Source organism: Typha angustifolia, chromosome 14, assembly GCF_048772165.1.
Source record: "Typha angustifolia cultivar Huaian chromosome 14, ASM4877216v1, whole genome shotgun sequence".
Lineage (NCBI taxonomy): Eukaryota > Viridiplantae > Streptophyta > Magnoliopsida > Poales > Typhaceae > Typha > Typha angustifolia.
Window position 1 is genome coordinate 7,005,119 of NC_133252.1, and position 11,620 is coordinate 7,016,738.

General features: G+C 33.0%; 1 protein-coding gene across 1 annotated transcript; it reads right to left on the minus strand.

Moving 5' to 3' along the window:
• Nucleotides 1–352: 352 nt before the first annotated feature.
• LOC140776334 (endo-1,3;1,4-beta-D-glucanase-like) lies at nucleotides 353–11,412 on the minus strand. The gene is made up of 7 exons (XM_073119999.1): nucleotides 11,213–11,412; nucleotides 10,147–10,168; nucleotides 7,025–7,148; nucleotides 2,640–2,730; nucleotides 2,448–2,537; nucleotides 1,741–1,841; nucleotides 353–663 (listed from the first exon to the last, which is right to left on the minus strand). The coding sequence occupies exons 1-7, from the start codon at nucleotides 11,361–11,363 to the stop codon at nucleotides 523–525; spliced, it is 720 nt and encodes a 239-aa protein (XP_072976100.1). The 5' UTR covers nucleotides 11,364–11,412; the 3' UTR covers nucleotides 353–522.
• Between the last annotated feature and the right edge of the window lie 208 nt (nucleotides 11,413–11,620).

The following is an 11,620-nucleotide window of genomic DNA, read 5'->3' on the forward strand; positions in this document are numbered from 1 at the left end:
GGGTGGTGTAAAACCTCATTTCTATTTCTTTTCCTCTTTCTAGCCATCATCATCTTCCCTAGAACCCTAACAATCTCCTTGCTTCACATCATTAGCACTTCATTCTCTCTAAAATCACTAGCAACCAGTTTCCCAACAATAGGATATGCTTGTACACAAAATTATCTATGGTGGAAGAAGGAAATGATAAGGTAACTCGATGCCAACAATATTTGTTGGATATGGAAGAAAGGGAACTACGGAGTATAGTCGACTCAAGAGATTAGTAAATATATATAAAAAAAAAAGAACAAAAGAATAGGTATAAAGGCATAAGAAATAAATAACTCAAAAGGAAAAACCACAACACAGCTGTCAATTAACAGTTTCTTTTATAGCAATAGCGAAGTACATTAAATAAGAGAGACATGCTTAAAGTTTTGGGAAATCACGAACATTCAAGTTTGATATTAAAACAAGCCTTGGACTAGTACAGGTTTGTCCAGAATAATTCAAATTAAATGTTTATAGTATATGATTTTCTTAATTAACATACTTTATAAACCATGCTAGCATGTCCTGGTGAGCTTCTTCGGCAATCTTCACAGCACCTTCATCGTTAACATCATATCTCACAGTCCATCCATGCGCAACTTTAGGAAAGATCTTGACAAAGCTATCCACCTGACAAAGACATGTCACAAATAAGATTGATCAAAAAGGTTGGCAAATGTTAAATTTGCACATCTTTCATCGTCAATGTCTCACTTGCCTGGTGAGTTACATTCACTCATTCATCATCGATAAGGAATCAGATTTGTTATGGTTCGGATTTCATAACAACTACTGAATAAATATAACTGCTCTCCCAACTGTTTATAGCTAAGGGTCTACATTGTCTAATCTGATTTGAGAAATAAAAGCTTCAAAGTTCAAATAGTAAGCTGTATCTTTATGTGCCATGAGCATATCGTTATCTTGCTTTCAGTTATCTAGCTCACTTGTGAAACATATCTAACTCTGTTCTTGCAAGCTTCTAGCTCTTTTCATTTTCATGAATGATGTTCTAATGAGCCAACAGTCAACTTCCTTCTTAGGAGGTTCGTTCTTCCTGTCAATGTTGTTGCCAGTGAATCTTATTCTACTTTGTGGATATTTCAAAGTGAAATAGCAGTGTCAATCATTTGTAATTGAATGTACTAGAACTTAGTTATTCTCTAGCTCTCTTTGTAAAGATTATGCATTCAAATCATAGAAAAATTGATCTCAAAGAACTGAAAAAAAAAAATTTAATTATACTTCTACATATCCTAAGAGATCTGAAATGCTGGATCACATAGGAGTACCTAAAATTAACTATTCAGGAAGCTTATGCTTTTGAGGTTAAACTTAAAATATTAGACTAGGAGATGATCTTTGTAGGTAAACCTATATCATCCAACTGATCCACAACAAGTTTCTTTATTTCCTATTAAGCACCTGACAACTTTCTGAAGAACTAATACGAGCAACACTAAATCTTAATAATCCAAATTATTCGAATTGTAAAACACAGGCTTGTGCAGCTACTTGAATATAGTGTACTATATGTTAAGGGAGAGATGTGTGTAAAATTGCAATGGCAAGTTAGAAAGTCAAGTTCTATACTTCTATTTGTATGTTCACTAATCTTTCCAAAATATTTACTAGTCGTGACATGTTAGTGATGACTAGAACAACAAACTATAAAATGAATCATACGTTCTCCATCATGTTACTTACCTCAGATTTTGCAGATAAAATCTCCTCAAACTGTTTTACTACTTCAGGTGGAGAGATATGGTCAATCTCTGCTCCAAGTATAGAAAGGTGGCATTTAATCTCTGCAAGTAAAAATTTTAAACAATATCAACACAAATAAAAGAAAGAGAAATTTGCATATATCACTCTGTCTTTTAACAAAATTATAGTTTACATCTTATATTTTTACTATTTGCAAATCGAGCCCCATAATTTAGTGAATATCTATAAAAAGTACTCTACCGTTAAATTTGTTAGTTAAACTTAATCAAACAGAAGGTTACATTAACTATATTAAAAAATAACTAAATCATACTAAGGGCATTTTAGTCATTTTAGAAATAAGGACATTTAGTCATTTTAGAAATAAAATATCTCTACTTAACAATATATTCCTATAGTGTTAATTCAAATATAACCCAGAGTATTTTCTGTACATATTCGCTAAATCATAGAATTCGTTTTACAAATAATAAAAATGTAGAGTGTAAATCACAATTTCATTAAAAAGCAGGATGTTATATGTAAATTTTCCTAAAAGAAATTATACAAATAAGATTTAAGATTTAACATAGAATTCTTGAGAAACTACACTCTTTTCAATTCTAGCATCCTATCTATTGCATCCTTACCATATAATGAGCTATAACATAGAATGCAGCCATTGTGTAGGAAACTAAAACACCAACCTTTGATATCGTCAACAGTAACTAGAGATGGATGCAACATTACTGCAGCTCTAACATAATCAGTCTTTGCTAACTCTGCAGCTACCTTAGCTGAGATCAAGTAAATGTTGCAGTTAAACAATTCAAAAGTATGTGTATATTCCTAGTCTATGGAAGTAAGATGGCCAGTTGTCAAATGAAAATCAGACTTACCACCCCAGCAAAATCCAGCAGCTCCAATTGCAGATATGCCTTTAGAGTTCAGATCTTCAATTACCTTTTTTGCATTTTCAAACCCTTTATCCTACATTCCACAAAAGGTGAATAAACATAATTAGTCAGACAGTCAATCTCTGATAGACTTAGTTAAGCAATAAATGATGCATGTGTAAGAAAAGATATGATAATGCACCACCAAGTTACCAAAACTTAGAAATGCTTCTTGAGAATAAATTGAAGTAGCATTAGGTATACATTCCAATATAAGCTAGTATAACATGTAGAATGTCAGTCAAGTTTGAACTTGGAATACCGGTCTAGTTTCTGTACATGTACCTATAAACTTAGAGCATTTTATTCCTGACTTTTTGCTAGAATATAAAATATAAAAACTACTTCTCTAAAAGCTTAAGTTTTTAGAGTCATTGGTGAGTTAATATAGTATTAGAACTAGAGGTCATAAATTCAAATTTTATCATGCCCATCTTTGTCTGAAAATATAAAAAATCCACCCATTTAAATTAAATTCACTTTTTGGACCCATCAAAATATTTCAACTCAAAATTAAGGAGAAGTATTAGAATATAAAACATAAAAACCATCATTCTCTAACAGCTTAAACTTTTATAGCAGTTTGTAACCTCTCATCAAAATTTTAGTCAAAACCTAAATGTCATAATAGTCTAAGGGGACTCAGAGGACATTGTAATATTTAGGCCAGACTCAAGTTTATTCACTGTTCGTCAAGCCTTATGCTTATCCATTAGGTGGACAGATAAAGATAAGGGATGACACCTCTTTAATCTTATCCTTAGCCTCCCAAATATTTTAGAGAAGATATTTTAGAAACTTAATAGCTAAGTTATCTTTTGCCTATATAAAGGCATGATTTCTTTACTTGTAAGTTATCTAAAGTTTGAATAAATGAAAAGAAGTGAGACTTCATTAAGATGGCTGTTCTTTAAGTGTTAGTAAAAACTTTCTCCCTTTCTTACCTCTATACTAATTTTACTTTAAAGCTTACTTTATCTTACGAAGAAGTTGAAGTGTCGTGTGGACTTGACAATCTTGAAAAAGCTTAAATCCATAACAAGTTGATGAGTTAACAGTTTTAAAAGGTTCAGACTTCATATTTTACCTTATTATTGCCAAAAGGTAACCCAGGCGGTATATCATGTAATGGGAGAGGAAGAAAAGAAGAGAAGGATAAGTGGTAAGTCACTAGATGAGAGAATTAATATTGCATAAAACATAACATTAGGATAGAAAATATTAATAGAGATCGTCCGACACAAGACAAGCTGAAAATGTGAATAATACAACGACAACATTATATATAGAAATAGAAGAAAGAAACATCGGTAGACAGTTCTAAAACAAAAGGGGTCTAAATAAGAGTATTTTATGTTTTCAACTACGATAAATTTTGGGTTTGGAGTTATAAATTCAAATTTCAGGCATTAAATTTTCTCCAATATTCCAATATGTATAATTGGCCTATGTCAAAACAGGTAAACATGTACGTATTTAAATATTCAAAGAAGATAGTCTTGTTGGAAAAATATAGAATATTAATCTTGAGGACATCAACCTAGGAAATGAACATGGTTTGTCCTCCCATTTTGTACCAGTCATACCATTCTGTTTCCACAAGATACCAGAATTGTATACACTACTTCAGGGATGGTTATGCCAGTACTAGTTGAACGGAGTAATGATATTTGGTTGTACTTCTTTCTGTTTTCTTCTTTGGAAGAGGTCAGAAGGAATGTACAACAGATATATGGAAGGAGTGGATCTAAGGAAGATAAGTAAAAGAAAAGAACATAAGATTTCAATAATAACGAAAATGGCAATTTATAGTTTCATCCCTATAGTTTGGCCCAATTTTAATTAATCCCTATATACTTCAAACTTATACTTAACTCCCTTGTGGTCTGGACCAAATTGCAAGTTTGCAACTATTAGAATTTTAATCATAACTAGTGGTGGTTCAGTGGCTCATATATTTCCACCATAAGTAAGATGCACAATAACCAACTTCCCCAAATGTTCTCAAATTAGGATAATTAAGTCATTTTACTCTCCAATTAAAAGTTGGCTAACCATTGCAACATGGTTTGGATCACAGGGGCTAAGTGCTGAATTTAGAGTATAGGGAGATAAGTTGAAATCCAGTCAAACTACAAAAAGGTAAATTATGAATTCCCTTAAAACTGGAAAATAGATTAGAAAAATGAGAAAAGAACACAAAAGAAAAGGCTTTAGATATGAAATCTGGAAAGTGATATATGTAAGGATTACTACAGTATTTCTACAGTACCATCTCGTAACTTATGGTTTTGTGCAGTGAAGGAAACACAAAAACAGAAACATATAAGAAATTGAAAGATATAATGGATGAGTGTAGATGCGAAAAAAGACGAGATAAAAGTAACAAAGATATGTAGAACACTTTAGTAGAGCTTCACACCAATCGATGCTTCATGTGAAGGAAGAAGAAGGAGAAAATCTCTTCCCTTTATTTCTTGAAGACAAAATAATGACCATCACTGCAAAGACCTTCATCCCATTTTTCTAATAAGGGCGGATGAGAAACCTTTGATGGACTCAAATTCTACATTGAATTAGGTCAAAAAAGACCTTACTATAGGTACCAATAAGACCTAACAAATATTAACATAGAAGGAGTTTTTGCCATCCTCCAAACTTTATATACTGAACTAGACCCCACAGATACTTAATACCAAAAGGAGTCTAGTTTTGTCATATCAGCATTTATATAAGTAAAATGCTGAACTGAACATTGTTTTACTTAGAAGATGAATCAATGGTAAGTTCAGTGTCTCCTTGTAGGTTAAGTTGCTAATTTTATCAGTGTTTTTATTGACTTATTATCAGACATAACACTCATCTTATTTAATAGAATAAGGCTAAACAATTCAGCACCTTATTAAGATGCCGAAATGTTCAGTTTGGAAGGTCATAATTTTATAACCAATAGTCCTTTTTGAATATATGATATGACATCATGAAGATGAAAGAGAAATGAACGTCATGATTCTGACCAGAGTTTAATCGGACCTCAAACAAGAAATATATAAGTAAATATAAAAAAGTAAAAAGTTTACAACATCATAACTTTACGTTGGATTGATTATTTTGGTCATAAAATATGTCATTATAAAGACATAAAACAAAGCTATGGGTGAGAATCGCTTAGCCATTCCTTGCCAACCAAGTGTTCTTAGAATTACCAAAGATGAAAGATAGTTCCTCTAAATTCTAATTTTACATTTTTTGTCATATAAAAATTGATCAAACTAGAATTTTACCAATCAAGCAGATGCTAATCAGGTCAGCAATTTACTTACTGAAGTGCAGAACAAATGGTATTGGCTTTATGTATGAAATATGCCTTTTAAACTCAGTGTTTTACGTTGAGCTATAGATATTGAACTGATTAGCATTTTCATCTAAAAGTAAAACATTGATGAGTTCAACATTTTACTAATAAGTTAATGACATGGATGCTAAGCCAGCAAAATTAGACCCTTTTAGTATTAAGTTTGGGAAGTGGTCTATTAAGGTAAATAATATTTGGGAGCAAGCTAATTTGGTCAAAAACTCACATAAAAGATCTTAAACTGAGCATAAAAACAGACCCAAATAAAAAACTGTGGATGTACATAAAAATAGGTCAAATATTGACAAAAATTAGAAAATAGCCAAAATAAAATTAATCAGAACTAGAAGTAACTCAATAAAGAAACTCAAAGACTAACTATCAAATCTCTAAACTGGAATATGTTGTCCTCTATGATCCTGGATCAAGAAAGTTGAAGGCCATTGCACAAAGAGGGAATTCAATCATTTTGAATAATATATTCCCAAAAGAAATAGAAGATAAGAGCCAGAGGGGTTGGGCTAAGTAGATCAGCATACTTATAGGATCAAGGCTGATCATTGAATCAGATAGTTTAACCTCTCATGCATTATCTGGACCCTTTTCAATAAGATGAGATAATGGGAGGATAATGAGGCATGTCAAAAAGAAGCCAAATTCTGCAGGATTGACTTCTTTTCCCTACAAGGAAACAGAGGAAAACCTCACAAGATAATGGATTTGTATATTATGCGGAAAAATGCAGATTGTTTCAACTACAAAGTGAACTTCTACTTCCATATACAGGATTGGTGATTGAAGCCAATAATAGTACAATATCACCTCAATTACATCAGAAGAATAAGAATGGATAAGCATCACATTTACACAAGCTTATGAGACTATTAAAGAAAGATTGCCAAGTAAAAAGTTTCCTACTATGATGTTTACCAATCAAGGACTAGGAATATTAAAATCATTTACCATGACATACCGTTCCATGACTCTGAAGCCATGTCATTACAGGAATCTGTTTCTCAGGTGCAAATGGATCACCATAGAAAAAATCAGGAACTACCACAAAAAAGCCAGCTGAGGCTACTTTATCCGCTAGTTTCCTTCAAAATCAATGTAGCAATTTGTTTTTATCCAGCAAGATCAAGACTAAGAAAGAGTACCACTTAACATCAATGACGAACATTTTATAATGATATTACAGGACAAACGATATACATATCCACATTTACAAAGAGCTATGATAGTTTAGAAAGATTACTGCACACGATATCATGCATTCATTTTAATTACAACATTGAATGATGTTAGATATTTAGGTCATTTAAAAGTGTTATATATACAGAAATCCTAGTCCCTTTTCACTTATTCCAATAGAATCTTATCGTTCTCAAGTATATTTGAACTAATGGAAATGCCATTTATTCTCATTTCTCAATAGAGATTGGAATATCAAAAAGGGCAACTCATCCCAAGAAAGACCAGACTTCGCATGCCTGAAATGACTATCTTATCAGCAAGGACCAAGACAAAATGAAGGGTGAATAGTATTTGCATTAATATTTGGGTCATTTAACCATAATTTATCTACAATTCCTTTTACAGGAAACAAGACAATTATATCAAGTAGAAAATATGACAATGATTTTGGAGCAGAAGAAATTAAAAATTATTTGTTGCTTCAGTCCAATAAATATAATATTAAATTGCATGCAATAAATAAATCCTTGAAGACCTTACAAAATATTATACAAAGTGATCAGAATAAATAGGAGCTAAGTACACCCTTTAGGTCAACAGCAGGATTTTAGTCCCTTCTCTTTATTTAATTATTATCTTTCTTTTTAATGATGAGGACTCAAATTTGGGCAAGATGGTCTTTTTTATTTGAACAAAAAATTATGACAGGTGATAATTGTTAAAAATTAATGAAACCTTTGACCTTTGAGGAAGTATAATCACTTCTGTCTGTTGTTACAACACATGGTTTTCAGTATGAGAACTGCAACACATGGTTTTCACTTCTGTCTGTTGAAGCATTAAGTCATCTTAAATCGATTTTATTTCCAGATTACTGACACTAAGTGATTATCACTTTATAGTATATCTTAACCTGTTAGGTTGCTCACCCTTCTGGCTAATTCAAATCCAAATTTTTCCTCATGGGTTCTTGCAAACTTGTACATCATGAGGCAATCCTGAGTCGACGGATTATCATGCTCCACAAACATGTCAACCACAAAATGGTATCACTTGATCTTAGGCCTGGCATCTTGATAAAGGCTTAAGAGCTTCAAGTAATCTACAGTAATTGTAGTATATCTCAATGTAAGTTGGCAGTTCATTCTTGAAGGCATTTTCTGTTATGTTCTTCAAAATTGTGATGCATCATATTGGACTTGTTCCTTGTTCATTCCTTTATTTATTCTCGGTTTTCCAAGAGGAGATAAATTATGTTTCCCTTTTGACATTGCAATACCACTTGGTTCTTACACCTATTAACTTATTGTTGCAAAAACGTATGCAGCGATACTCCACATCCTAGTGCACCTACTTGATGAAAAGAGCATACTAGTGGATGAGGTTCCCGTCAATGCAGGGTCTAGGGAGGGAAGACCAACATGACCTCATAACTTAAAAGGTCTTTTTCCATGACATGAATTATAATGACTACTTTGATGCAACCCATAAGCCTTGCTACCATATCAAATGATACCCTCTCGATAACAACCAAGAAATATAGTATTTTTAGATTTTTTATTTATTTATATGCAGCTGAAAAATAATTTTATCTTTTAGAGTATATGCAACACCACTATTCCCATGCTCTCATTAGTTCTCTACAACTCTCTTTTCCTTATCTGAGGAGAAGCACCACAGAGACATTAGTTCTGTACCAAGCAACACAAAGCATACCATCCGGTCTATCTTGTGCCGCCACTAGTAGCAATTTCTGCTACTTACAGGTTATAATAGAGCTTGTCTCAAAATTAAAACTCGATCATTTTAGCTTGGCAAAAACCATGTCATACAGTCTATCTTGTGCCACCAGTAATTGCAATTTCCACAATTTTTAGGTGATATGGGAGTATGGAACTTGTATAGATGATAGTGGAAGTATGGAACTTGTATAAAATCAAAACTAAATCGTTTCAGTTTTTTATTTTATATAAAATTATTAGTATTTTCTTTAATGTTTAAAAGCTATCAAAAGTGAAAATCCCAAAATTTGTGTAAGGACCTAAAACAATATTGAAGAAAAGTTTTTCATTTTCTAATCTCTATCTTGCTGGTACCTTTAATTTTTTATTTGTTGCTTCTCTAGAACCATTTTCACATCCTTCCAATTACACTTATCTGTTTTTCATTTGCAAGTTGCTGCTAGACATTGTTTTCAGTTGGACATCTGTTGTTGTCTAATGGCAACATTCTTTTATGTAGTTAGCTCCTTATCATACCAAAGTCGATATCACAAGTTTACATCTCCATTCAACCTAGCTATTTTAGATGAGCAATGCACATTTTCATTTGGTTTCTTCCTACTTTGCTTATGCTTATTCATTATGATGATCCTCACAAGTCCAGCATATAGCTTTCTCAAGGCTAGAATTTAATTTGTTTCAAAATTTGTGTCCAGCTGCAACATTGATTGATAAAAAGATAAACATTTTTCTCTTATAATTTCTACATCCAAAAGTTTGTTATCAGATTCATCATCAGCTGTGGATTCTAAAGAATAAATTTGAACAAGATTCTAGGTGTGGTTTCAACATCTGTAAGGGAATCTCCTGATCTATCCAGAATCAAGGAGTTCCATCTTTAGTTAAAATGTAACAAGTCATCGACAACATCACAGCATAACATGGATCTCCAACTTGGGATAGTCAAAATGTCAAACAATAGCAAGTTTTCAAGAATATTAGTTAGCAAATGTTCTCAAAAAACACTAGTAGCATAAAAACCATTAATAACTGCAAAAATTGTGAAATATCAATGAAGAATTAAAACTTCATATTAAAGAACACAAGAGAAAACTAGTGAGGTCACCGCTAGACCATCATGTGGAAAGCAGAAAGCCCATTCAAGATAATGTCTACATACCTCAAGTTAGGAGCTTCAAATCCTGCAGAGCAACATAAAATGTTAGAACAAACATTTAGATCGTTAGACTAATAGTTAAGATAGTCTCTAATAGTTATAAGAAACTTGAAGGATAAAGAGACTTATTGTGACAAGACAGCAAAGTAAGAAAGTTCTAGGTCACTAGGCTAATAGCATATGACAATAGGCATGTTATATTTTGTATGCCATACAATAGGGTTTATTACAGTTTACCACCCTATAGTTTGGCTCGATCTCCATTTACATCCATATACTTCAAATTTAAGTACTTAACCTCTTTGTAGGCCAGACGAAGTACCAGTTATTAGATTTCCATCCAAAACTAACGGTACCTATCACCAAACTACTTGTACAATCATGGGAGTAAATATTTTCTTCCATAGGTAAGTTGTTAAATGAACAAATTATCTTTACCATCATCAAAATTAAGCCTTTGAGCATCCCTTTAACAATTAACTAGCAGTTGCAACTTGATCTGAACCATAAGGAGATTAACTATTTGAGTTTAAAGTACATTGGAGTAAGTAGAAATTGGCTCAAACCACAAGGGGTAAATTGTAAATTACTCATTAGTTATAAACTAGGTTTTTGACATGTAAGTTCGAAGAAAATTTCATGGGATTCATAAATTAAAAGCTGAATTTTTTTTTTATCACTTTATACGCGTAGATGTAGTTTTTTGTAAATTCCCTTGATCCATTTTAAGGTCAGAAGAAGGATAAACACTACTGATAGATTGGGGACTTGGATGAGCTCCCTCCATTTCCCTTGATCCATTTTCTTCCATTATCAACTATTTTTCAGACAATCCCTAACATTTTAATCTCAGACAAACTTATGAGCTCCCTCCCATTGGTTGATTCAATCTTACCAATTCAGGATATTGAAAGGTTACAAACATTTCGATTGCAATTCACGAAACAGTAGCTGTCCCAAAATTCTTCATGTAATTCCCCCTCCCTTTCAATTCATTGCTCTTAATTTTCATGGAAATCGAAAGCTCAGATTAGCTTAAAAAGATGAGCGGGCAAAGGGATTAGTTTACCGAAGACATCGGAGATGAGGAGAACGGCGCGCTTGGCGTCGGGCGAGCCGGCGGTGTAGGCCTTGAGGCCAGCCAAGTTCTCCACCACGCACCCGTGGCCACTGGAGGAGTCGAGTACTGGTGGGTTATCGCAGCATTGGGCGCCTGCCATCTTCTATACGAGTCTAGACCAATACAAATAATAGTCTCTGGATTCTTGGGAGCAATTCGTGGTGGTGGTATTTATATAAATCTTCTTGTAGCAGTGGGCCAGTTTTCCGTTCTGTCAATTGACGCTGTGGTTGCATCACAGCTGATATCAGCGAAGGATCACTTTTCATTCTTGACCAAGTCTGGGATACTTAAATTGAACACGTGTGACGTTTATACGGTGGGAGATTTCCATCTTCGGAGAGCATCCTCATTAGT

Excerpts from the sequence above, each read along its gene's own strand:
- LOC140776334 (XM_073119999.1), bottom strand. The coding sequence starts at position 11,363 with ATGGCAGGCGCCCAATGCTGCGATAACCCACCAGTACTCGACTCCTCC. Across the intron at positions 7,149-10,146 it reads TTTGAAGCTCCTAACTTGAG|GAAACTAGCGGATAAAGTAG; the intron begins GTATGTAGACAT and ends TTGATTTTGAAG. Across the intron at positions 2,538-2,639 it reads TGCTGGATTTTGCTGGGGTG|CTAAGGTAGCTGCAGAGTTA; the intron begins GTAAGTCTGATT and ends ACTTGATCTCAG.